Source organism: Sorex araneus, chromosome 3 (assembly GCF_027595985.1).
Source record: "Sorex araneus isolate mSorAra2 chromosome 3, mSorAra2.pri, whole genome shotgun sequence".
In the NCBI taxonomy this organism is placed as follows: Eukaryota; Metazoa; Chordata; class Mammalia; order Eulipotyphla; family Soricidae; genus Sorex; species Sorex araneus.
In genome coordinates, this window is record NC_073304.1 from 217,259,160 (window position 1) to 217,287,158 (window position 27,999).

The 27,999-nt window shown below is 45.5% G+C and overlaps 1 protein-coding gene across 2 annotated transcripts in view; it reads right to left on the minus strand.

Moving 5' to 3' along the window:
- IKZF3 (IKAROS family zinc finger 3) overlaps window positions 1-27,999 on the minus strand; it is a 90,692-nt gene that overhangs the window by 45,633 nt on the left and 17,060 nt on the right. For both annotated transcript variants that reach the window (XM_055132065.1, XM_055132064.1), the window contains exons 2-3: window positions 17,485-17,538; window positions 14,271-14,372 (exon numbers count right to left, since the gene is read on the minus strand). In XM_055132065.1, the coding sequence (XP_054988040.1) occupies window positions 14,271-14,372; window positions 17,485-17,538 (156 nt within the window). The remainder of the gene's footprint in view (window positions 1-14,270; window positions 14,373-17,484; window positions 17,539-27,999) is intronic.

Below are 27,999 nucleotides of genomic sequence, written 5' to 3' on the forward strand. Positions count from 1 at the left end.
CAATCAATCAACTATCCGGGGGAAAAAAAAGGTAAATGAGAATCGGCATTTAAAAATATTGTATTAAATGGTTTTAATTTTCTTAGCTACATAAATCAAAATCATACATACATAGCCCTTACTAATTTATTTTCTGATCATTTATTTTATTTTTATCATTTATTTTCTGATCATTCTATTTGTCAGTTCTTAAAGTTTTGTTGGAATAATCAATATAAAGTAAATTTGTTATGTGTCAAAGGGTGTAGGTTAGGGTTAGGAGGGAAACTGGGGACACTGGCGGAGGGAAGGTCACACTGGTGGTGTTGGAACATAAACAACTGTCTAATGAACAACTTTGTAAATCACGTTGTTTTTAATAAAAATCAATAAAACAGTCAGCCTCCTTGTACATCTCTAATACATAACCATTTTTTAATCAATCAATCAGAATTTTTTTTTTTTTGCTTTTTGGGTCACACCTGGCGATGCACAGGGGTTACTCCTGGCTCATGAACTCAGGAATTACTCCTGGAGGTGCTCGGGGGACCATATGGGATGCTGGGAATCGAACCCGGGTCGGCCGCGTGCAAGGCAAACACCCTACCTGCTGTGCTATCGATCTAGCCCCTTTGCTCTCTTTCTTAATGATGCTAAAATACATATACTTTTGGCTTCAAATAATAATACCTCTTTGCAATGTTTTGTGCTTTTATGTCTTGTTACATGCTTTACGCGTTACCTTCTATTCTGTTCATAGTTTACGGAGCCATGCTAAGCTATGATTATTATTTTATTCCCCCTTCCCTGTTTTATTGTGGTATAATTGAGAATCAGCCCTGGAGTTTAGGTTTCTCAGCATAATGACTTATCTATCTTCCAGTGTATTATGAAATGACACCATGGCTTTAGCTAACATCATCTCAAGAAATAAAAAATATACACTGTATACATTTTATTTGTATCCCACCGGCACAGCAGAGCCTGGCAAGCTCCCCGTGTAGTATTTGATATGCCAAAAATAGTAACAACAAGTCTCACAATGGAAATGTTACTGGTACCCACTCGAATAAATCAATGGACGGCAGTGCTGCAGTGCTACATAAAATAATCATCTTCTTATAAAATATGTACTTTAAAAATACGTATGTATTTTTTGAGCTGAGAATTCTTGTCACCTACGCTCAACAACTTTCCTATATATTTACTGATCACACAGCAGTGTTACCTCTACCAACATGGGCTAGGGAAATGACTCAAGGGGCTGGTGCACATAATTGCATGTGAGAGACCCAAATTCAATCCCTTGCATGCATAGTCCCCTGAGCACTGCAGGGAGTGACCCCCAAGCACTGATGGATGTGGCTTCCCCAACAACAACAAAAACTGTAGCCATCCTATTGTCCTTTGGCCGTACATTTTCTAAGTGACCAATGAGTTATCCCCACTCTCACAGAGGGCCTGGGGACATTCTCTGAGGGGGGAGTCACTCAGACATGAGTTTAGTTCCCTGGTACGAGAAGAAAAGGGAGAATGAACTGTTCCTCCTTTGAACGGTGTGTGTGTGTGTGTGTGTGTGTGTGTGTGTGTGTGTGTGTGTGAGAGAGAGAGAGAGAGAGAGAGAGAGAGAGAGAGAGAGAGAGAGAGAGAGAGAAGAACCAGACCATCAAGATGACGTCTAGTTCATTTAAAAAATGCCAGAGTGGTCAAAGCCACAATACAGTGGGTAGGACAGTTGCCTTACACAAAGCTTACCAGGATTCCATCCCCAGCACCACATACGATTCCCCAAGCACTGCCAAGAGTGATCCCTGAGCACAGAGCCAGGAATAAGCCCTAAGCACACCATGTATAGCCCAAACAAACAAAAAAAGTAATGAAAAAAAAAAAAGTCAGAAACAGTTCTGGGCTCCAAAGCAATGAGGAGATGTAATAAAGACACATTAAGATGTGTCCAAATTCTGGTGGATGAAAAGTCTGCCTCCAGCCTGGAGTGACTAAGAGAGGCTAACGAAGAGCTTTTCGGATTTCCTCGAGGACCGCTGTGAACTTCTTGAAGGGGTAATGCCAGGGAACGAAGGCGTGACTGGGATTTCTGCTTCTGGAGACGCAGGTGTAGCACAGGCTGGTTCTAACAAACCTGGTCCACGTTTTTAATGCCACCAGACTGACTAATATCATGACAAACCTGCCACAATCCCATTGTTACTTTGTTCAGTGGGCATAATTAGCAAATCTATTACGGGTAAGGTCATGAATTATTTTTAATTATTAAACCGTGGGTCTCCATATGTTCCTGTTTAGACAGCTTCACCCTGGGCCGAATTTAGTTTTCGAGACTTGTCATGCCTGCAACCTCAAATCTAGAGCCAATAGCTGTCGGTTAGAAGGAAGAATTCAACCAGGCGGCTGAGGGAGAAAACATCTGGACGGAGCAGTCAGAATGAGAAAGGTCACATGTTAAATCCAGATAATCTTGTTTATTGGTGTTTGAAGGTTAGACACCAAGGGCGGGATTACCCGGCCCTCCTGCAGGCCTGGCTCCGACATCTTCATTCATCTGCTCTGTGTGTGTGTGTGTGTGTGTGTGTGTGTGTGTGTGTGTGTGTGTGTGTGTTGACACATGACAATCCAAAGCTTCAAGTGACTATGTTGTCGGTCCCTTCCCAGGGTAACATCCCTCACTTGGAGTCCAAGGTCTCTGTCAGTCTCTCACACGACTGCTGGGAGAAAACACGTCACAGACTTGTCAGGAGCAGATGACGCCTATCCTTGACACGATTCTCCCAAAGCCCCTCACAGCACTGTCTACACCTCTGCAACCTTCTCCATCAAAATGAAAAAAGGAAGGGTGCTTGAATCAGCAAGGAATACAGTTAAAAGACTGCCTGGGACATATTTCAGATTAGCCAGAAGGAAAGGGGGATTTGCCCTACTCCATGACCACTGGTACTTAGAGATTAGTCAAAGCCCAGTGCTCAGGGGTTACTCCCTATAGTGCTCCGGGGACTGTGAAGGCTGGGGTCCGGACCTCGGTCTCCTGCATGCAAAGCATGTACTCCAGCCCACAGAGCTATCTCTCTGGGCCAGGAATGCATCTCTTTATGATTATTATTATTTTACATTTCTTTTTGGTTTGGGGCCCATACCCAGTGGTGATCAGGGCTTACTCCTGGCTCTGTGCTTAGAGACCACTCTCGGCAGGGCTCTCAAGAATATATAGGGTGCTGGGGTTCAAACCTGAATGAGATGCATGCTAGGCAAGTGCCCTCCCTGCTGTATTATCTCCCTAGCCCCAGAATACATCTCTTTATGAGACGGAAGGAGTTTATTCATGGAAGCTTGGTTGAAGAAATCATCTCATTGAGCTTGGTCTAGTTTGTTTTTTCTTTTCTTTTTTTTAATTAAATCACCGTGAGCTACACTTACAAAGCTTTCGTGTTTGAGTTTCAGTCATACATGATCGAACACCCATCTCTCCACCAGCGTACATTTTCCACCACCAGTGTCCCCAGTATCCCTCCCTCCCTCATCCCATCCTACCCCCTGACTCCATGGCAGACAATTTCCTTCTTACTCCCTCTCTACTTTGGGCATTATGGTTTGCAAGAGATACTGAGAGACCATCATGTTGGGTCCTTTATCTACTTTCAGCGCACATCTCCCTTCCTGACTGATCCCTCCATCATTGACCTAGTGATCCCTCCTCTATCCCAACTGCCTTCTTGCCCTGCTCATAAGGCAGGCTTCTTTTTTTTAATTTAAATTTTATTTTTTATTGAATCACTGTGAGATATTTATAAAGTTTTCATATTTGATCCACCACCAAAAAACCCCACATACCCCCCCACTCCCCCTCAAGGCAGGCTTCTAACCATGGAGCAATCTTCCTGGCCCTATCTCTACTGCCCTTGGGTGTTAGCCTCATATATATATATATATATATATATATATATATATATATATATATACACACTAACACATGCACACCCACACTTCTCTATTTCATTAACTTTACCAAGAGAGGTGGGACTCTCCTATTATAATTAAAACATTTCTAGATTCTACCTTGAAGGCCGTGGAGAGATCTCAAGCCTTCTCATCTCCCAACACTACTTCCTTCATGGAAATTTTAGTGGGGGGTGGGGGAACGGGGAAAGGCTGACAATTTATGAGAAAGGATGACTCAGTGAGCCAGGAGGAGCTTGTTCATTCCCCAGTCCAGTGATGTGCTGGACCAGGGGAACGGCTTGTGGACACTAGGCCGTGTGGCTGGCTGACCAGGCGCAGTCAGAGGGTTCACAAGATTCCTGCAGATGTAATCAGTGATGAGAGCTGACTCGACTCTCTGTCTGGCCCTTGTCACTTAGCCCTCAACAGGACGCTCGCCCCATGGCCCCAGAGAACGGTCACCACGCCTGACGCCAACCTGGGTTTGGGCAGCTGAACTTCCTGGGCCAGAGGAAATGAAGAGACTGCGGGGCCCCCAGATGCTTCATACACATTGACCAACTGGACAGAAAAGTACATGTTGTTTCTGTCATCTTGCTTCCCCCCATAACTTGCTCTCTAGCTTCAAGGGGGGAGGGGCAAGAAGAAGGATGATTTTTTTTAAAGTGAACTTTCTAATAAAGGACTTCTCTCTGAGGCAAGCAGCGCCCTAGGCAGACGTCATCCCAGCACACACTCCTCTTCCCAATAAAAGCCAGAGGAGATGAGGAGAGCATCTAAGAGGACCACAAAAGACAGCAGCTGATCCTCCTGTCTGTCAGCCACTAAAACTGACCGCTCCTCCTCGTAGGGGTCAAAGGTCTTCCTGTGGGCTTCCTTCCTCTCAGCCCACGGTACTGCCCACCTTGGCTTTTGTTACGAGGATGCAAGCTGCGGTGTCTGGGCTTTACCACCAACAGCCAGTACCCATCTGACACCGCCCTCAGAGCCACTCGGTCTCTGTGCCCAGGGTGAGGGCACAGAAATCCCCTGTGAGGGAACCTATGCAGTAGAGCGACGCTGATTTTGTAAGATAACCCCTGTATCCCACGAGCGACAGGTCGGTCTGGGCTCGAGAGATGTAATAATTTGATAAAAACCGGTGCTTCTGTTTGAAGCACACACTTGCGTGCACTTTGGGAACCTCAACGAGCGCCCAGGCGAGCTGACTCCGTCTGCCCTGTACTTTCCAGCCACTGAGCCTCTTCACACATCTGAATGAAGCAGTCACTAGCATCCAAAAATCACAAATGTGGCTTGGTTTTTGTGCGTGCGTGTGTGTGTCTGTGTGTTTTCTCCTTGTTAGAAGCATCAAAGTAAGTTCATAGTTCTGACGAGCACATGCAAAGATAGGGTGCACCTCAAAAGAATGAAGACTGACGTGGAGGGCTACCCAAGACGGCCCCTCTCTAGCTCCTAAGGGGGCCAAGAGGACAGATGATTTTTTTTTCTGTACCAAAATTTAAACATTTTACTTTTTTGATAAAGCAGAATAGAAAAAAAATCATTTTATATTTTCTATCTAGAAATAATTTCTATTTAGAGTTAAATTTTACACACAATGTTACCTGGAAACAAAATGCCTGTTACAAAAAGCAAAGCTTCAAACAGCAGTTTAACTTTTTTTGTGCCAGGCAAAAAGTTCATCCTTGTAGCAGGAATGATATGCTATATAAAAATGTCTGTAAGGTTAGAAGAATACTTTCCTATTCCACATCAAGTAACTGAGTTTATCCAAGCCATTGCATCCCAACAACTTTTACCTGATACCTTACTAAGGAATTAAAAATTAAGAAATCCCTAAACAGATGTTTCTTGATTTACAGTTGTTAAAAGGTACATAACTCATTGACATGTAATTCTGGCTAAGAATTATATTTGAGACTCTGCTCATATTTTAGTTAACAGTGAAAATCAGAAATTCAAGTTCTTATTAGTCAATAACTTGTCAGCTAGGGTACATCCAGGCATCAGCTGCAGCTACAGGGTAGGTGCACTACCTCAGCACTAAGGACAGATGATTTTTTAAAAACATTTTTTGTACTGAACTTCCTGGACTGGAGCGTAGGTGTTTGCCTTGCATGAGGCCAACCCAGGTTCGATTCCTCTGTCCCTCTCAGAGAGCCCGGCAAGCTACTGAGAGTATCCTGCCCGCAAGGCAGAGCATGGCAAGCTACCCATGGTGTATTCAATATGCCAAAAACAGTAACAACAAGTCTCACAATAAAGACGTTACTGGTGCCCGCTTGAGCAAGTCGATGAACAATGGGACCACAGTGCTCCAGTGCTACTGAACTTCCTAATTGAAGGACTTATCTCTGAGGCAAGCAACTTCACAGTTGTGCAAACGTAAGGCCTTTCAAAAAAGAATCCATTTTTTCCAGGGTTTTGGGAGCCCAGAAATCATGAAAGAAATTCACTCACTGATCACCACTGTCCAAAGAAATGACAAGAAATCTCTTTCACCATGAGTATCGGGTATAGGTCAGCTGTACAGAGTTGGTAGACTGGCGCCAGAGAGACAGTACAGCCTTGCACATGGTCTTGAACCCTAGTTCAACATGACCAGAAAGGCAGTACTACCTTGCACATGGCCTGGAACCCTAGTTCAATTCCTGATACTCCATATGGTCCGCCAAGCCTGTCAGGGGTGATCCCTGAGCACAGAGCTAGGAGTAATCCCTGAGCAGTGCCAGGTGTAGCCCCTCAAAAAAATATTTGAGAGGTAAAGGGTATATCCCCCACACCCACACCTGTCAGGATGCCTCAAAAAGGGCTTCATTTGGAAATCAGGTCTTTGGGGTTTTGTTTGTTTTTGGTTTTGGGACCATACCTGGGGTGCTCAGGGCTTACTCCTGACTCTGTGCTCAGGGATCACTCATAGCGGGGCTCAGGGGACTAAATGGAGTGTTGGGGATCAAAGCAGGGTCAGCCATATGTAAGGCAGACAAATATCTGCTGGACTCTTTCTCTGATCCTAGAAATCGGGTCTTTGCAAATGCCATGAGGAGTCACACTGGCACACAGAGAGAGAGTACAGGGGTTAAGACACTTTCTATCTATGCAGCTGATCCTGGTTTTACCCTGCCATCACATAAAGTCCTCCTCAGTTCCTGTAGAGAGCAGACACATGGGAAAACCCAGTGATACACCCGCATTATGAAATCCAGGAACCGACTGAAACTAGAGACCAGAAAACTGCTTCCCTGGAGCCTTCAGCCTCAGGGAGAGGGTGCAGTGACACCCTGATTTGGGGATTTCCAGTCTCCAGTACAGCACCGGATGCAGGGCATTGGTTGCCCCTTCTGTTTTCCTAATTATTCCCTGAAGAAGAGGCACACTCCGGGCATACACACATCAAATTTGTAACTCAGAACAGACCTGCTTGAAGCCAAGTGTTCCCTTCCACATTCTGCATGGACAAGGACAAGACAGAGATCCAAGTTTACAGGAAGAAGAACCAAAACATAAAACAGCGGTTTGGCCCAAGCTTTCTGCTATTTACTGCAAGTCTTTTATTTTATTTTATTTTTTATTGTTTGTTTGTTTGTAGGCCATACCCAGCAATGCTCAGGGGTTACTCTTGGCTTTGCAGTCAAGATTTACTTCTGGTGGTGCTCAGGGGGCTATATGGGATAGAGGGGATTGAACCTGGGTCGGCAGTGTGCAAGGCAAATGCTCTACCCGCTGTACTATATCTCTGGTTGCTATCTAATTTTTTAATATTTTGGGTTTTGGAGCCATAGCCAGCAGTGCTCGGGGGCTATTCCCAGCTCTGTACTTGGGAGTTGCTCCTGGCAGTGATGCTCAAGGGACCAGAAGTAGTTCTGGGAATTGACTCCAGGCCTCCTGCTTGAGAAGCAGGCACTCGGTCCACTAAGCTCTCTCCTTGGCCCATCAGGTGTGGTCCTGGTGTCCCCAAGCACCGCACGGCCAGGCCCATACCACTAGCTGTGTCTCCTATTAAAGAGAAAAATGAAGGAGTTGGCGGGAGTAGGAATAGTGGCTGGAGGACTCGGGAGAAAGTACCCTCGTGGATGGACGGCTGTGCTTGGCACCCGCTTTCCACTGGCTCTCCAGTCCACGAGATTCACATTTTCAGGGAGAAGAGAAGGTATGAATCCATGGCTACACCTCATTCAATCCACACATGCTTTTTACTGAAGATACTTCTTTTGGTTTGGTTTTGTTGCTTCGAGGCTCCACCTGGCAGTGCTCAGAGGTTACTCTTAGGGGCTGCTCCCCAGAGGTACTCAAGGACCAAACTCAGGCCTTCCACTTTCAAAGCACCCACACTTCAGACCTCTGAGCCATCTCCCTGGCCTTCATGACTAATTTATGTTAATTTTAGGGGTGTAACCAACAGATTGAAATTAATTTTTTTACTAAAAAAATAAAGTATTTTTTTAGGGGGTGCTTTTTGGATCACACCTGGCAATGCACAGAGATTACTCCTGGCTCTGCACTCTAGGAATTACTCTTGGCAGTGCTCAGGGGACCATATGGGATGATGGGAATTGAACTTGGGTCAGCCGCATGCAAGGCAAACGCCCTACCTGCTGTGCTATTGCTCCAGCCCTGAAAAATAAACAGTGTTAGGGCACCACTGCCCACTGCTTTGAAAATATATGGTGTGTGTTCTCCTCACCTAAGCAACCCGGGGTCTTGTCCTAAGGGTCCTAAGCACTGTGGCCTGGTATCCCTAAAGTCACCACTGGACCTAAGTATCTCCTGAAGGCAAGGCTCTAGCACTGAATGGCCTGACACCCTTCGCTGAGAGTCAGTGGGCATGGACCCCAGAGGATTCCTTGGGGAGTTCCCCAAAGAAGTTATAAGATCACTGTTTCTTTCCAGAACCAAAACATACTTTAACTCATCACACAACAACTGTACGCATTAGGTCAGGAGGCAGCAAAGGATGGGCTGCCAGCCAGCCCTGACCTGGGGCTGTTTCTTTAGTTTGTAAACTACCCCATGTGGTCCGAGGATCAAATCTGGGCCTCCGGCTTACAGAGCATGCGCTCTAGTCCTCTGAGTCACCGTTCTGTCCCCCCTTGACTATTTTTATAAATAAAAGTTATAGCTGATCCTGACTTCAGATGTGGATTTTTTTTTTTTTTTTTTTTTTTTTGCTTTTTGGGTCACACCTGGCGATGCACAGGGGTTACTCCTGGCACTGCACTCAGGAATTACCCCTGGCTGTGCTCAGGGGACCATATGGGATGCTGGGATTTGAACCCGGGTCGGCCGCGTGCAAGGCAAACGCCCTACCCGCTGTGATATCTCTCCAGCCCCAGATGTGGATTTTTGACTTTACGATGCTGTGAAAAAATCCACGTTCAGGGAGCCCTGAAGATAGCACAAGGGTTAAGGGTGCCTCCTGACTCAGGGTCCGCGGCACCATCGGCCTCCCAAGCATCACTGTGTGTAGCCCTGGAGAACCTTGAACATGAACATCAAACAGTATGAACCTGTAGGCCCCTGAAAACAAGCCCTGGCGGTCTCCTGGCACCATGGGGCCTGAGCAACACCTCATTCTTGGATTCTTGGGCTGTAGTAATGAAATTACTAGCCCAGAGGGGAAAGTACACTTAGGGTCACCTGAGCACCAATAGGGAGCTCCTATTGTACCAATAGGCAGCAAAATAAAAAGACATCAGAAAGGGCTGAAGAGACAGTACATGGTTAAGTGTAGGGCACTTGCATTGCTTATAGCCAACCTGGGTTTCACCTCCTGTATCCATACGGTCCCCCAACGCCCTCCAAGAGTGATCCCTGAGCGCAGAGCGAGGACTAAGCCCTGAACACTGCTGAGAGTGCCCCACCCCCTTCCAAATAAAAAAAAGGGCATAAAAAACCAAAACCAGGGCCAGAGAGATAGTACAGAGGTTAAAGTGCTTACTTGGCATGCAGTCAATCCCAGTTTGATCCCTAGCACCACATATAATCCCCGGAACCCCTCCAGAGCCCTCCAGGAGAGATTCCTGAGAGCAGAGCCAGGGGTAAGCCCTGAGAACCGTCAGATGTGGCAAAAAATCCAAAAACGATAATAAAACAAAATACAAACATATTCCACTGAGAACATACTTTGAATTTTGATTTCTTTTTCTCAGGCTAGCAATGCCCAGCAGGTACTGCCGGCCCCACCTCGCTACAGAACCACGAGGAGAAATCAATGATTCTTGGCAGGCTTTCTCATGTGTGGTTCACCCCATGATTCCCAGAGTCACATGGTCTCCTAAGCACCACTGGGAGTGACTAACAAGCACCACCAGGTGTGGTCCAAACCCTGCCCTCCCCCGAAAGTAAACACAGTTACAATCATTCTGAATTAAGAGCATTCCAAGACAAGTCTTAGTTGATTAAAAAAAAAATTCAGAGGACATTAAAAGGAAATGTTGCCACAGAATATAAACAGACTACAGCTCTTCCAAAGCTGGTTATAAAGTCATTTACAGGGACTGGGGAGGTGGCTCAGTGGTGGAGCACATGCTTCACACATGCAAGGCCCCCAGTTCCATCCCTGGAACCACAAAATAGGAAAAAATGTTTTGATTAATTATGATTCTTATAATATAGCTAAAACTCCCTAAGTACCTTTAAAAACATACCTTTAAAAACAATCCTAGTCCTTTTTCTGGTTCTTATTTAATGTTTCCTTCTTTGCATATTTCAGAAGAAATATTATGCAGGTGGTACATCTTTTCTAGCGGGCAATTCAACTATCTTATATAATCGCCAGATATCATTTGCGCACAGTGATCGTATCTTTTTAAAATGCGGGCACCTGCTAATCTCGGCCAAAGTTCTATGACCCAGATTAAGTGCCAAGATGAATGCCACAGTCATCTGGAACTCAATCATGAAATAATGGATTAATCATTCAATACTAAAGTAAGCCTATTTGTTTCATTCTGAGTCAGGCGTCTGTCTCTCTCTCTCTCCCTCTCTTTCCATAATATTTAGAATGATTGATCATATCTTGTAGTCTCTTCCAAGAACTGTACGACTAGTCTCGGGCCCCTCACAACTGAGAAAGATATGCAGAGAACCCATCAATCCGCTGACAAGGCGCTGCTTTGGGTGAAGTGACAGAAGGAAGCAACCACAGTGGAAGGGGCGGACCACAGAGAGATTCTATCTCTGCTCCTGGGAAGTACTTCCAGAGTGGGGCCAATCTACAGCAGAGGTTCCTGGAGACCTGTGGCATTGCAAGGTACTAAAAAGCAAACAAACAAAAAGGTGACAGGTCCCAAATGGAGACAACCTAACCCAGCTGTGGTTTGGAATCTCTGCCAACCTTCACCAGGAATGCAGTCCTAACAAATGAGCATGGGACTTTCTGTTTGGGGGCCACACCCCGCAGTGCTCAGGACTTATTCCTGGCAGGCTCAGGGACCATTTGAGTGCTGGGAATTGAGTCAAGGTTGGTCAAGTACAAGGCAAGTGCCCTGCCCGCTACATTATCACTTCATCCCAAGTGTGGGCCTTTCTGGTCAGCGCCAATGAGCTCATTTTCTTCCATTTCTCAAGATGAGATCTTTTTCTAGCCCCCAAAGGTAGATCTCCCAAGTCTAAAATAATTCCTTTCCCCCTTGTCCTTCCCTTTCTTCACTTTCATTTTACACTGCTTTTGGGAAGCATTTGTCTACTTGCTAGATGGGAAGTTAACAAGTCGTAGCTAATCGTGTAATAAAGCCAATTACATCTTCAAAGATAACTCAGTTGAGTTTTTGCTATTTAACATGACGTTTGTTACAGAACGTTTCTATACAATTTGTTTTAAATCCCTGTTGTTGGGTAAATCATATTTGGTTTCTTCTTTATGTTTGCACTACCCCACTGCCTGCCTGCCCCCCAACCCCACCCCCATGACCTGGAAGCATAAAACTCAGAGTCTGTTTCTGAACCCAGAGCAAACTCTAACCTTAAAGGTCGATTCCGGACCAAAAGTTGCAGAGGGATCATCAATGCACACATCAGCTGGCAGGCGTTCCCCGCAGGACCCAAGAGCACAGCAATGGAAGCCCAGTTAGCACTGACTCCCGAGCCTGTCTCCATGGATAACACCTTCAAGAAGTTGTTTGAACCTGATAGAACATCGCATGCCTTTCCTCAGCACAAATGACCACATCCTGTGCCAGGCAGTATCTTTCAGTCTCTGTGGTTAAAAACTGGTACAAGGTCACATATAATTAGGCAGAGTTGGAATGCTACTTGAAGCTGTGATTTGAATCTCAGAAGTTTTAGATCCAGAAGTCAATTTCTTGACCATCTTATGAATCTAAGTCAGGGGCCAGGGAGATAGTGCAATGAACTGCGTGCATGCTTTGCATGCACGGGGTCCAGATTCGAGCCCCAGCATGCACTGCTGGGAGTGAGTCCTGAGCACAGAGCCAGGATGGCCCCTGAGTACCACTGGGTGATATCTCCAAAATGAAACAAACAGAATTTTCTGCCTGTGGGATAACTCTATGTTTGATCAAAATCAGATAGTCTGGTGCCAAAGAGATAGTATAGAAGTTAAGGTGCTTGCTTTTGCATGTGGCTGACCCTGGTTCGAATCCCAGAAACTGCATATTTTCCTTGAGCCTTGCTAGGAGTAATCCTTGAGTACAGAGTCAGGAGAAAGAACTAAGTATAGCTGAGAGCTGAGTGTGGCCCCTCAAACCACTCTCCCGCCACCACACACACACACACACACACACACACACACACACACACACACACGCAGCCTAAGACACTAAATTAATTAATTAAGTACGTACTCAATATACTGAAGCGATAGCACAGTGGGTAGGGCGTTTGCCTTGCATGCGGCCAACCTGGGTTCGATTCCTCCATCCCTCTCGGAGAGCCCGGCAAGCTACCGAGAGTATCCTGCCCGCAAGACAGAGCCGCTACCTGTGGCGTATTTGATATGCCAAAAACACTAACAACAAGTCTCACAATGGAGACGGGACTGGTGCCCGCTCGAGCAAATCGATGAACAACAGGATGACAGTGACAGTGACAGTGACTCAATGTACTGGAGCGATAGCACAGCAGGTAGGGTGTTTGCTTTGCACACAGCCAACCAGGTTTGATTCCTCCATCCCTCTCGGAGAGCCCGGCAAGCTACCGAGAGAGTATCCTGCCCGCAAGGCAGAGCCTGACAAGCTACCCTTGGCATATTTGATATGCCAAAAACAGTAACAACAAGTCCCACAAATGGAGACATTACTGGTGCCTGCTCGAGCAAATTGATGAACAACGGGACGACAGCGCTACAGTGCTACTTACTCAATAAGTATTTATTGCATCCCACTATGGGCCCAGAACTGTGGTGCTGCAAACACCAAGCAGCGAAAAAGAAAGTCTGGCTAATGAAGGGTGTAGAAGAGAGACAATAAAAGAAAAAAAAATCCAAAATTATCTCTGGTAATTTCGTCTAAGTGCCATGCAGAGAATTAAAATAGGGTACTGTGCTAAAATAGCGACTGGTGTTAAGGAAAAGTTTCTCTAGAGAAATGAAATCTAAAATGAGATCTGAGTGACATTAGACAATATTGATCAGATTTATCCACATAAATATTAGCATAAAACGTGTGCAATGTTACCACAAACATCCTGTCTAAATTTCGCAAAATGTCTGCTAGCGTTTTGTAGTGCTAACAGAGACTGTCTTTGGCTAAACCAGGACAGCGGGGTTTTCTCCCCCCTTTCTTTTTTCCACTTCTATGATGTTTCCAAATTGTGGTAAACGATTAAAAAAATGTTTAGGGGATAAAACGAGATAGCTCAAAGGATTAGCGAACATGCTCTCCATGCTGGAGATTTGAATGGCTCTGCCTTGTCCCACAAGCACTGCTGGGAGCAATCCCTGGGCAAAGGTAGGAGTAGACCGTAAGCACTGCTGGGTGTGGCCAAAAAAAACCAAACAGAGGCCAGAGAGACAGTACGGTGGGTAGGATGCTTGCCCTACATGCAACTGACCTGAGTCCGATCCCTGGCACCCCCTAGAGTGCCCTAAGGCCTGAGCACAGAGCCAGGAGTTAGCCTGAGCAATGCCGCATGTGTCCCAAACAACAAAAAAGAAAAATTTCATGAAGTTAGTGTAACTTGAACACTGAACAAGCTCCACTAATTCTCAAACTTGGTGATCTCCTCTAGCAAATAACAAACATAAATATTTGTAAAATGAACAAAACTGGGTTACTCCCACCTGACTTAGAGAAGCAAGTTTTCCTTGGAGATGTGCTACTTTGTCATTATTAAGCCCCACACATGTCTGAAAGCATCAATTCTGAGTACTCACTCACCTCCCATGACTTCATCCTCATTGGCTGGCCCTTCCGCACCATCCACATTTTCTGTTTCATGAGGTTTAGTTAAATCATAGTCATTTGAAACCACTGGACCTTCTAGGAGATAAAAAAAAAAAGAAGAAGAATTTTAACTGAGCAGTCAACTTCAAAGGATTTTGAGTACACTGTATTAAGTAGACTCCCATTTCAGCTTCAGACAATCTGTGGGTGTCAGACTGTGACCTCTTCACGTCTAACTCGGCAGCACCAAATGGGAAAAATCTTAAAGTTGAGACCTCAGCCCAGGGTTTATGCAACTTTTCATGAGCCCACCCTTCTCTGAGTTTTTCTTCCACCTGAGTGGAAATGCACTCAAGCTCCATCTAGCCAGAAATCTTCTTTCCTTTGGTATGAATCACAACATTCAGTCGGCTACTCCTGCTATTTATGACCAAGTATTAATATACAGTGACGAGAAGCACAGAGCCTGAAAATACCGGCAAAACCCAGTTTGGAAAAGATGCTTTCCTGAGAGAAAGTCTGCAAGGTTCTGGATACCATCCTATTTCCCATTCTGTTGCCATTTTTGGGCCAGAGACACAGCTCACATGCTTTGTGTGTGGGAGTCCTGGGTTCAATCCTTGGCACTACCTGGTCCCTAGAACACCCCTGAGAACAGTTGGGAGCAGCCCCTGAGCACTGTTGTGTGTAGTCTCCAAAGCAAAAAAAAAAATTTTTAATTAAAAAAAACTCAAATGAAAAAATTGGCTTAATGGGAAAGTGCCTGCCTTGCATACATGAAATCCAGGTTCAATTCCCAGCACTGCCAAAAAAAAAATTACATTATATATATATAAAACGCTAAGTGTGATTCTGTGAAAAACACAATGGCCTCCAAGTACCTTTATTTCTTGGAACATTTACTAAATGCTGACTCGTGTACAGAGATGAAAAGTCATCATTTCTCTCTTCAAGGAGCATATACTTTGCAGATACAGAGCAGAAACACCCACAACCCTAGACCAAGCTGAAACAGGACTGAGAGACGTAAGTGTGGCCCATTTCCTAGGTGAAAGAGCGAAGACATAATCACAGCACACCCAGATAAATAGCAAATGTGGTGAAAATCAAGTCTGGTGGAGATAAACTTTGAACAATAAATACCAATGATTAGGGCTGGAGCGATAGCACAGCGGGTAGGGCATTTGCCTTGCATGCGGCCAACCCAGGTTCGATTCCCAGCATCCCATATGGTCCCCTGAGCACCGCCAAGGGTGGTTCCTGAGTGCAGGGCCAGGAATGACCCCTGTGCATCGCTGGGTGTGACCCAAAAAGCAAAAAAATAATAATAATAACAAAATAAAATAAATACGAATGACATGAAAAGTATCTCGGGGGGCTGGAGCAATAGAATAGTGGCTAGGGTGTGTGCCTTGCACGCAGCCAACCTAGGTTCGATTCTATATGGTCGAACATCCTGTATGGTCCCCAGAGCACCACCAGGAGTAACTCCTGAGTGCAGAGTCAGGAATTAGCATTGAGTCACCTGAGCATTGCTGGGTGGGAATCAAAAGCCAAAGAAAAAAGAATAAGGGAAAAAGAGAAAAGTACCTCAAATGGAACAGTGTGGCTGGCACTGTTTTACATCTTAGCCTGCAGCTTCACAAGATGCTAACAAATGTGTTGCACTGGAGGGTCACCCACTTCCTGTCCAACTTTTCCCAACAGTCAATGAAATATTTTAATGAGCCCCTGTCATGTGCAGCCACAGCAGGGGGCCAAAGACCCCCCCCACCCTATAGACCTGACACTGGGCTCACACAGAAGTTACCAGAAACTCCACAGAGGTCTTTCTTTCCACTGCAGCCCAGGCAAGACATTTACAGGAAAATAGGAGTGAGAGGGAAACATATTGCATAACGTGTGACTAAGAGGTCCTAAAAGTGTGGTCAGCCCAAACTCATGTTCTGATTTATAAGCAGGTCATGTTTCTTTTGCACTTCATAACACACAATCTGAACTCTGACACTGCATTACATGGTGCACTTTTCCTTAGCCTGAAAGACCTGACTTAAAGGACTCATCTGAGATGTTCCTAGGAAGCACTGGTCCCATTAAAGACATAGGAAAGGAGCTAAGGTGCTTGTCTTGCACACAGCTGAGCCGGGTTCAATTCCCTGCACCACAAATGATCCCCAGTCACCCCCAGGTATGATCCCTGAGCCACATAAGGCTGTGCTCTGAGCTTACTTCTGGCTCTGTTCTCAGGACTTACGCCTGGTTTTGTGCTCAGGGCTTATGCATAGTTTGTACTCAGGGATCACTCCTGGCATGGTTCAGGGGACCATGGAGGGTGTCGGGGATCAATCCTGGGTTGGCCGTGTGCAAGGTATACACCCTACCTACTGTACCATTGTTCTGCTACCCTGATCATGACCTGAGCCCAGACATAGGAATGGTTTCTGCATCTGTCGAGGATAACAAAAAATAGAGAAAAAATTCAATAGAGACTAAATACCTTTAACTTCTTTAAATATATTTATTATCTGGTCCTTTATAGGAAAAATTTGCTGATCACTGGTCTAGAGTTAAAAGTTGTTCAAATAGAAGCAACTGTACAACAAAACCTCTATTACAACAGGTCAGTCGCAAGATAAAGAAAAAAAAAGGTTTTGTTTGTTTGTTTTGGGGTCACACCCGGTGAAGCTCAGAGGTTACTCCTGGCTCTACACTCAGAAATTACTCCTGGTGGTGCTTGGGGTCCATATGGGATGCTGGGGATCAAACCCTGGTCGGCTTGTGCAAGAGAAACGCTCTGATCCCCTAAAGAAAATTGTTTTAAAAGCAAACAAAAATCAACATTAGGTAGGGTGTGGTCTGTCCTCATAATGGCAAAGAATTTATGTAACCTAAATGAGTAATTTCTGTACCAGGAAGAGACAGCTATGTTTTATTTTTGGTTTGTTTAGGTTTGGAGCCACACCTGGTGATGTTCAAGGGCTACTTCAGGTTCTGTGCTCAGGGGTCACTTCCAGCAGTATTCAGGGGACCATGTGGATTGGACCCTGGTCTCCCACACACAAGCCGTGAGCTCGCTCCAGCCCTTTGCACACTCTCTGCAGCCTGTCAAGCACATTTTAAAAAACTCATTTCCACAGCATCTTTCACTGCCAGTGAAAGAATAGTCCATTCTTTGGTAATTTTAGTCAAGGTCTATTTCTGACGTTACCTGTGGGCGCAGGCGGCTCCTGAGTGCTTTTCAGTTCCACACTTGGCTTTATATCTGGAAAGGAAAAGAATAGAAATATTAGCTACTTAGAGTAAATTCTTTCCCATTTGAGTGTTGCGAATTAAGTAAGACCTCTATTTTGGAAGTCCTAGCAGCAGATCCCTCCTTTAGAGGGGGCCTGTTCTCTCCTCGCTCGAAGTGACTCAAGGGAATGAACAAATTAGTGAGACAGCATCATATTTTAGAGAAATTTAGAGGGGCCCAGAGCCCCTCTTATAGTGGGTAGGATGCTTGCCTTGCACACGGCCAACCCAGATTCAATCCCAGCACCCCAGATGGTCCCCCGAACCCACCAGGAGTGATCCCTGAGCAAAGCCAAGAGTCAGGCCCCTGAACACCACTGGGTGTGGCCCCCTCCGATTTTTTTTTCAGTGATTATGCTGGAAAGCAAAGGGCGAATGGGATACTTTTAGTATTTTGAAGTGTCTCTCCCCCAAATACTTACTGCTACAAGGATGAAAAGTCAACCCTTGGGGGCCACAGTCGTCAGGGCACTTGCCTTGTATGCAGCTGGCCCCGGCTTGAGCCCTGAAACTATGTATGGTTTTCTGAGCCCTGCCAGGACTGATCCCTGAGTGCAGAGCCAGGAGTAAGCCCTGAGCACTGTTCAGTTTGACCCAAAACAAACAAACAAACAAACAAAAGTCAGCTCTGAGTCCATGCAAGAACCTGGTGGACCTGCTGGAAACGGCTCATCATCAATATCAGGCAGATGGAAAGCGAGTGCCAGCTGATGATAGGAAGGGCTACACCACAACTGCGACATTCCTGTCATGTGTGCTCTCTGAGAAGGGACAGGAAACAGGGAAAACATCAGCCTTGACAGTGTCAAGGTCAAGGCAAAGTGAAGAGAGCCTAACAGCCTGTTCCAGGTTGCAGGAGGGAGGAGACAGGATGCACTGGTGCAAAGTGTGAATCTAAGCCAAAACCTCCTGCAGGGAATGATACTATAAAAATTACTGGAGAAATCCAAATGGGATATAAGGATTTAACAGTACTAATGTATCCATGCTAAGTTCTTTTTTTTTCTTTTTTTTGGGGGGGAGGGTCCACACCTGGTGATGCACAGGGGTTACTCCTGGCTCAGCACTCAGGAATTACCCCTGGCAGTGCTCAGGGGACCATATGGGACGCTGGAAATCGAACCCGGGTCGGCCGCACGCAAGACAAATGACCTACCCGCTGTGCTATTGCTCCAGCCCCTCCATGCTAATTTCATGGTAGATTTTGTTTATACGCTTTGGGTCCACTCCTGGCAGTATTCCAGAAGACTACAGGGTACTGGGGACCGAACCTATGGCTCCCGCATGCAAAGCATGCACAGGAGCCCTGTGGGTCATCTCCCAGACCTGTGTGATGTTCTTTGTGGATACACAGGAGGCAGAAATAAGTACTCAATAGTGAAGGGTAACTGGACATGAAGTCAGCAGCTACGCTCAAATTTTCCAGAAAAAAAAAACTGTGCTATTTTGCAATTTCTCTGTAAGTCTGATAGTATTTAAAAAATTCTTTTTAACTAACTGTGAAACTTAAAACTGCACACTCAAGGGATTTTTAACAGAAAAAAAGAGAGAGAAAATCTAGTTCAAAAGTTTCACATGAGTAACCTTCATGTGAAAACATCTTTGAGTTACTACAAAGCAAGACAGTTTCTGATTTGGTGACCTAAAAGAAGGTCCTGATCCCCTGGGCTTTTTAAACCCTCTGACAATGACATTTAAACAGTTCTCAGGACTTTTTCAAGTGGCCTTTGTGTGCTGTAAAATAACACCTAAAGTAACCAGGTTCGAGAAAGAAAGCCGAGATTCCGACATAGTGTTCATGACCGGAAGGAGACATCGGGAACATCCATAAACTACACGGGTACTCTTAGGCACTAGACACGTGCTTCAAACACAGGACAACTTAGATTGAAGTACATTACCCCCTGGACTTAAAGAAAACTTCCTAACACACAACACCCAGGGCAGGGAGCAAGCTCAGGGATCAGGGGCATGTGCCTTGCATGCTTGGACACCTGAGTTCTATTGATAGCAGCTCCTGGGAAAAGGAGGGAGGGAAAGAGGGATGGAGGGAGAAAAAGAGGGAGGGAGGGAGGAAAGGAGTGAAGGAGGAAGGAAGGAAGGAAGGAAGGAAGGAAGGAAGGAAGGAAGGAAGGAAGGAAGGAAGGAAGGAAGGAAGGAAGGAAGGAAGGAAGGAAGGAGGGAGGGAGGGAGGGAGGGAGGGAGGGAGGGAGGAAAGGAGTGAAGGAGGAAGGAAGGAAGGAAGGAAGGAAGGAAGGAAGGAAGGAAGGAAGGAAGGAAGGAGGGAGGGAGGGAGGGAGGGAGGGAGGAAAGGAGTGAAGGAGGAAGGAAGGAAGGAAGGAAGGAAGGAAGGAAGGAAGGAAGGAAGGAAGGAAGGAAGGAAGGAAGGAGGGAGGGAGGGAGGGAGGGAGGGAGGGGGGGAGGGAGGGAGGGAGGGAGGGAGGAAAGGAAGGAAGGGAAGGAAGGAAGGAAGGAAGGAAGGAAGGAAGGAAGGAAGGAAGGAAGGAAGGAAGGGAGGGAGGGAGGGGAGGGAGGGAGGGAGGGAGGGGAGGGAGGGAGAGAGGGAAGAGGGAGGAAGGGAGGGAGGGAAAAAGGAAGGAAGGAAGGAAGGAAGGAAGGAAGGAAGGAAGGAAGGAAGGAAGGAAGGAAGGAAGGAAGGAAGGAAGGAGGGAAGGAGGGAGGAAGTGATTCCTCAAAGAGTTTTGCCCAACTTCAGTTCCCAGCAACCCCAAATGATCTCCTGAATCCTACCAGAAGGGACCCTTGAGTGCAAAGCCAGAAGTAAGCCTTGAGCATTTCAGGGCATGCTCCCCACTCAAAAAAATTAAATTAAAAATAGGGGCTGGAGCTATAGCACAGTGGGCAGGGCGTTTGCCTTACATGCGGCCTACCTGGGTTTGATTCCCAGCATCCCATATGGTCCCCTGAGCACCACTAGGATTGATTCATGACTGCAAAGCCAGGAGTAACCCCTGTGCATCGCCAGGTGTGACCCAAAAAGCAAAAAAAAAAAAAAATTTTTTTTCCCTAGGACTAGGAGATGGCTCAAACAGTAGAGCTCATTCAGGCAAGGCCACGGTTTGATTCCCAGAGTCACATACTCCCCTGAGCACCCTGGGTGTTTTCCTAAGGTCTGAGGACCAAACCCCCCAGACCCTGGCCTGCACTCCAGCTCCCAGCATCTGTGGATGTGGTCCCCCTACCACATACAATTTTCCCCAAACAGTGCTCTAGAACGCTAAGATGAGGCTGTCTCAAGTGCTTCTAACATAAACATATACCCCGGTACTGCCCTTTGTGAATATCTGGTGCCAAAGGTGAAAGAATTCTGAAGCAGCTTCATTTTGTTTGGGGGCTCTGGGCCACCATTGGCTGGCGATGTTCTGGGGCTCCTCCCAGCTGGGTGCTCCCAGGTCACTCCTGAAGATGCTCAGGGGTAGCCACACGTCCTGAATGAACATAGTCCAGTCCACTGAGCGCACCCCACAGCAAAGGGAGCCAGTTCTGTTGAACAAACGCCTTTTCTCCTTCCTTTCTCCCTTCCCTTCCTCCCTCCTCCCTTCCTCATTCCCTTCCCTTCTCCATTCCTTCTTTTCTTCCTCCTCCCCATTTTCCTTGTTAGATTATTTGGTCACATGCTTGTTTTCCTTGTTAGATTATTTGGCCACGCTGGTGTGGTGGCTCCCTGCAGTGCTCAGGGAAACAGGGAGTATGAGGTGCCGGGAAGCAGCTGGGACTCCTCCCTGCAAAGCCTGCACTCAGCCCCATAAACCATCTCTTTGGGCCCCTCCTGCTGTTACTTTCTTTCCTCACTTTGATTTGTATCCACAAAATTCCATCGTTGTCACCATATACAACATATATCTATTCTTCTCATGCTGCCAACACACACACTTTCACACAGGAATGTAAATTCCACGAGAACACGGATGCTTTCCATATTCACATGGTTATTTTTGTTTTATCTTCAGCTCTGTAACTCATGACAGACAATCAAACATTCGCTGAATGAACATAGGAAATTTTTCTCAGGGCCAGAGCAATAGTACAACAGGTAGGGCATTTGCCTTGCAAGCAGCCGACCCAGGATCAATCCCCAGTATCCCATTTGATCCCCCAAGTCCCTTCAGGAGTGATCCCTAGCACAGAGCCAGGAGAAAGCCATAAGTATCACCGGTTGTAACCCCCAAAGAAAAAATATATACTATTTTTTCTTTCTGTTATTGATCTTTATAAATACTTTATACCAGGGTTCTGCAAACTGCTACTTGTCACCTTTGTGATAAGGCCTGTGTACTAAGAACAGGTTTTGCTTTTTTAAGGGTTGAAAAAAATCAGAAGACTACTGTTGCATGCCAGTCGAGACATAAGAAATTTAAATTGCAGTGCCCATAAATAAAGTTTTATTGGACCACAGCCAAAGCCATTTATTTACGTGTTGTCTAGGTTTGTTTCTAGACTACAAACAGTGGGTGGAGTAGCTATTGAGAATATGCAAATCACAAAGCCTAAACATTATTTGGTTCCTTACAAAAACATGTTTGCCAAGCTCTGCTATGCATCTACCACTATATTAATATCAACTTAGTGTTAACTGGTCCGTCCAACACAGTATTTTGGATCGAATTCAAATAACTGAAATCATACTTTTTTTTTCTCTATTATATCAGACACATTTCAAGTACTGACAGAATATTTCCATCACATGGGGCTGGAGCAATAGAACAGCAGGTAGGGCGTTTGCCTTGCATGCAGCTGACCCGGGTTCGATTTCCAGCATCCCATATGGTACCCTGAGCACCGCCAGGGGTAATTCCTGAGTGCAGAGCCAGGAGTGACCCCTGAGCATCACCGGGTGTGACCCAAAAAGAAAAAAAAAGAATATTTCCATCACTAAGAAAAGTTCTACTGAACAGTATTTTTCTGAATTTTAGAATATCTTACCATTGCTTGGGATACCACTGCAACACTTTTGCCTTTTTTTGGAGGGGAGATTACACGCAGCAGTGCTCAGGGTTTAGTCCTGGCCCTGTGCTCAAGGATCACTCCTAGAGAGGCTTGGGGAACATAGAGGATGCTGGGGTTTGAACCCAGGTTGGCTGCATGCAAGACAAGTGTCCTACTCAGTGTGATATCTCTCCGGCCCCACTGCAAAACAATTTCTAATTTCAATTTAAATTAGAAATGAAAACTCTGGTATAGGGGTCGATGAGATAGTCCAGGGGTTAATGCAATTACTTTGCATGCAGCTGACACTAGTTTGATCCTTGGCACTGCATATACAACTGCCGGGAGTAATCCTTGAACAAAAGCCAGAAGCAAGTCCTCAGTACTGTCAGGTGTGGCCCCCAAATGCAAATACAAACAAGCAAACATCTCTGGAACAACTCTGGCTGAGGATATACTTCAGCACTTCAGCAAAAGAGCACTTGACTTGCACTTCACCTAAGCCCTGGATTTGGTCACCAGCACCACACACACACACACACACACACACAGAGAGAGAGAGAGAAAAGTACCACCCGAAAACCCAAGGCAGGGGCTGGAGAGATAGTACAGCAGGTAGGGTGTTTGCCTTGCACATGGTCAAACCCGGGTTCAACTGCAGGCATCCCATATGATCCCCGAGCACTACCAGGAGTAATTCCTAATTGCAGAGCCAGGAATAACCCCTGAGCACCGCTGGTTGTAATCTCCCCTCCAAAAAGTAGCAAAAGTATTGCAGTGGTATCCCAAGCAATGGCAAAATAGTCTAAAATTCAGAGCAGTGCTGTTCAGTAGAATTTTTCTTAGTGATGAAAATATTCTGTCAGTACTTGAAATGTGTCTGGCATAATAATAGAGAAGCAAAATGTATAAACAAATACAATTAAAAAAACTCTGGAATAAGGGGACAGAAGGGATCAGGGCCCGAAGGGCTGAAGCCCTTTGTGTGCAGTAGCCGCATATGGGATTCTCAGCACTGTGTGGGCTCCTGAGCACTATAGGAATCACCCCTACCCCACACTCGCCCCACCAAGCACTGAGTTAGGAGTAATTCCTCGAGTACTATTGGGTATGACCCCAGAAAATCATGCTGGAAAAAGAAAAAAAGAAATCAAACCATGTCTAAAAATTAAATATCAACCAAGCAAATGAAAGATTTTAATATTAGGGGCCAGGGATGTGGCTGAAGTTACAGGGCTCATGCTTGCATATGTGAGGCCCATTCCTGGGACTGCATGCACCCCTAACCCCACCCTAACACTCCTGGGTATGACCCTGGTGGCCCCTAAGCACTGCAAGGAGTGGCTCTCACAGCAATGATAGTAATAACTTTTAAAAATATATTAGACTGAAGAGATAGTACAGCTGGTGAGATGATTGCCTTGCACACAGCCAACCTGGGTTCGTTCCCCAGATGAATGGGTATTTCCTGAAAAATTCATCAGGATTGATCCCTGAGCACAGAGACAGGAATAAGCCTAAGCACTACTGAGCGTGACCCAAAGCTCCAACCCAAATTTCACGATTTAGAATATTTGTTAAGATACCAAGATTTGACAGTACGATGGGTAGGATACTTGCCTTGCAAGAAGCCAAGCAGGGTTCCAAGAGGGATCCCTGAGATCCCATGAGTCAGCCCTGAGCACCACTGGGTGTAGGCCCAAAACAAAACAAACAAACAAAAGATATCAAGAGAGTTTTCTTAGAGATGCCAGCCTTATGTATTTCAAAAGGAAAAGGGGTAGATTACAAATGCATGGCAGGAATCCAGTCAACTATGATTTCATCCAAGTTCACATGTGAATATTTTTATTTCCTAGCTCTATTATAAATTATCTGTGGATAAAGTCAAATATTTATATCAGCAACACAGTTTGTAATCTATTTTAAACCATATGGTTATAAAGCTACCTTTATTTTGATAATATTAAGCAATTATTGTTAAGATTACCAGTCAATGGGTAGCCCAGGACTCAGGGTAGGGGTCAGAGAGATAGTCCAGCAAATTAGGCATTTGTCTTGCACACGGCCGACCAGGTTTGATGGTTCAATATGATTCCTTGAGCTCTCCCAGGAGTGATCCCAGAGCACAGGGCCAGGAGAAATCCCTGAGCACTGTCGGGGTGTGGCCAAAAAATAAATAAATAAACAAATTTTTATAAAAGGAAGTGTTGCCATCTTTGACAACATGGACAGATTGAGAGGCTTCTACTAAAAGAAATGTCATAATGATAAAGACCATTACTGGGGCTGGAGCGATAGCACAGCGAGTAGGGCGTTTGCCTTGCAATCGGCCGACCTGGGTTCGATTCCCAGCATCCCATATGGTCCCCCGAGCACCACCAGGAGTGATTCCTGAGTGCAGAGCCAGGAGTGACACCTATGCATCGCTGGGTGTGACCCAAAAAAGAAAAAAAAAAAGACCATTACTGCAGAATTTCACTTGCAGATGGAACAAGAGAAACCAAATGAGAGATCCAATGAGATGGTCTGGGGGTTACGGGACAAGTTTGCAGGCAGCTGGCCCAGGTCCCATCCCTGGCACCACACGGTCCCTCAAACACAGGTGGGTGCAGCTCTGGAGGGCCCTGAGCACCGCCAGGGCGGCCTGGGTCACCAGCACCACATACTCGTAACCCTCATGTCAAACCACCAGCCCAGCTGGTCAAGAATCTCCTGGAGTGGCCCCCCAAGCCCCTTGTGGACTACTTGGAAGGCCTCTCCCCCCACACACCCCAAAAAAAAGAGGAAAAAATAAAACTCAAAGGAAAATTTTAGATTCAGAGACTAGACGGGTGGTTGCCAGAGTGGAAGGTGGTTGTGGGTGGATGACACGGGGAAAGGAGGTGAATGACGAACAAGTTTGGGTGGGGATCATGATGCAGAATACCCAGATGCTGAGTACCCCTGAAACATGATACCATGAAACAACGTCACCACAAAATGATTTTTTTTAATAAAGGAAATTTTAATAACACTTTATCCTTCATATAAGAGATTTCTGGAGGAAATGCAGGTGCATACGCGGAGCTGGCACCAGGGCCGGTGTCAATCTTGACACTCCTGATCTGTCGCAACAACTGACTCCTCATCCCCATCCCCTTTCTACCAAGAGATTCTCTCCTCTATATTGTCCTCTTTATATTTCTCAACTAAATGCCCTGGAAATTGAGTCTCCAATGAGAAAAACACATTCAATTGCTCTGTGAACACTTGGGACTAGAAATGTGGCAGCAAGGCGTTAAGTTCCTATTTCCAAAAGATGGAAATATTCGTATGCCAAAACCAGTAACAATGATGGGTCTCATTCCCCTGACCCTGAAAGAGCCTCCAATGTGGCACTGTTGGGAAGGACGAGTAAAGAGAGGCTTCTAAAATCTCAGGACTAGGACAAATGGAGACGTTACTGAGAACTCTCGAGAAAATCGATGATCAACGGCATGATGATGAGTGAGCTCCCCGTTCTCTTCAGTACTGCCCCTCCATGCCCTGGATCCTCTCCCCACAGATGAGACCGGGGAATGGAAACAGCCCTCTAGCCAGTGGAATTGGGGTGTTAGAATTAAAGTGGTTGCCTTACCCAGCTCACCAATCCTCCCTCTGCCCTCTGGTTCCTCACTTCCTCCAGTCTCCCCCAATTTGGTTCATACAGCCTCTGATTAGAAACTTCCAACAATACAGAAGCTGTTCCTTCAAAAGAAGGTCCCTCCTTGAGAGATAGTAAAAAGGGAATCCACCTGATACAGAGACGGGGTGGGGGGGGGTGTGAATATGGGAGGGATACTGGGAACATTGATGGTGGAGAATGGGCACTGGTGGAGGGATAGGTACTCGGTCATTGTATGACTGAAACGTAAGCATGAAAGTTTTTAAGTCTGTAACTGTATCCCATGATGATTCATTAAAAAAAATTAAAAAGGTTTCCTCCTTAAGTGTAGCTGGAGTCAGATTTCCTGAAATACCTATTTCAGGTCCCAGTTCAGCATTCTGGAAGCACAGGACATGTTATTACTCAGTTCAGCTTTCTGGGAACACAGGACATATTACTACTCAGAAGCCCTGAGCACCGCCAGGGTGCTCCCACACTCAACCTGGGGACAGTTTTCGTCTGATGGTCTCCATAAACGTGCCACCAGGCACTCAGGCCAGCAGTGCAAATGGGATTTCATAGTCTCTACCTCTGGAAGATACACAGGTTCAAGGGCATGTATGAATTTTCCCACTTATGACAAAATTCAAGATACAAAGCCAAAATTATATAAAATTGCATCATGGTCTAAGGGCACAATATCAGCAGTACATGAGGAAGAGAAGAAGAATTCATACCTTAAGTTTTAATCAAACTTCTAGAATAAGCAATCAAATTTCTAGAGAAAAATAAAACTGAATAGTTTCACAACCTCAAAGCAGGCAATTGAACATTCTTCAAAAGGACTTAGGTACACCTAATCCCCAAAGAAAAAAAATTCATAAAATAGTTTTTGTTAAAATTAATAATTATATTTATGAAATGATTAAAATACAATAAATAAGGAAGTCAAAGACTGGGAGACATATTTTCAACACACATCTAATAAAGTTGATATTTCTGAAATATACTTTTTATTTTACTTTTGGGTAACACCCATCATATTCCATATTCAGGGGCTACTCCTGTCTCAACATTCAGTAATTACTCCTGGCGGACTCAGGGGACCATATGGGGTGACAGGGATAAAACCCTGGGTCAGCTGCATGAAAGGTAAACAAGCTACCTGCTGTACTATCCCTTTGGTCCCTGAAATACATTTTAATGTTTTAAAGTTCAATAAGAAAAAACTAAACAGGGCCAGAAAGATAAAACTGGGGTTAAGGTTTTTGCCTGGCACTCTGTGAACCCAGGTTTAATCCTCAGAACCACATATGGTCCTCTAAGCACAGCCAGGAGTAACTCCTGAACAGAGATAGTGTACCACCAGATATGACTCAACCCCCACAAGAAAGAAAATATATAAGAAATCGATTACACACACACACACACACACACACAAAACTTGGGCCAGAGCAGTAGTACAGTGAATCAATGGATAGAGCACTTGTCTTGCACATAGCTAACTGGTGTGTTTGATTGCCAGCATCCCATACGGCTCCCTGAGCACCTCCAGGAGTGATTCCTGAGTGCAGAGCCAGAAGTAACCCTGAGCAACACATCACCAGGTGTGGCCCAAAATTAAATAAGATATAGATAGATAGATAGATAGATAGATAGATAGATAGATAGATAGATAGATAGATAGACAGACAGACAGATAAGAGATCCAAGATGGCACTGACGCCGCCCGAATCCCTCGCGCTCTCCTGAACCTGGCTCACCATCTCGCCTTAGACATCGCGAGGCTCAACATGCCAGACAGGGAACTCTGCATGTGACCCCTGCTAGACACTACTGGCTGTTTTGTAAGATTTG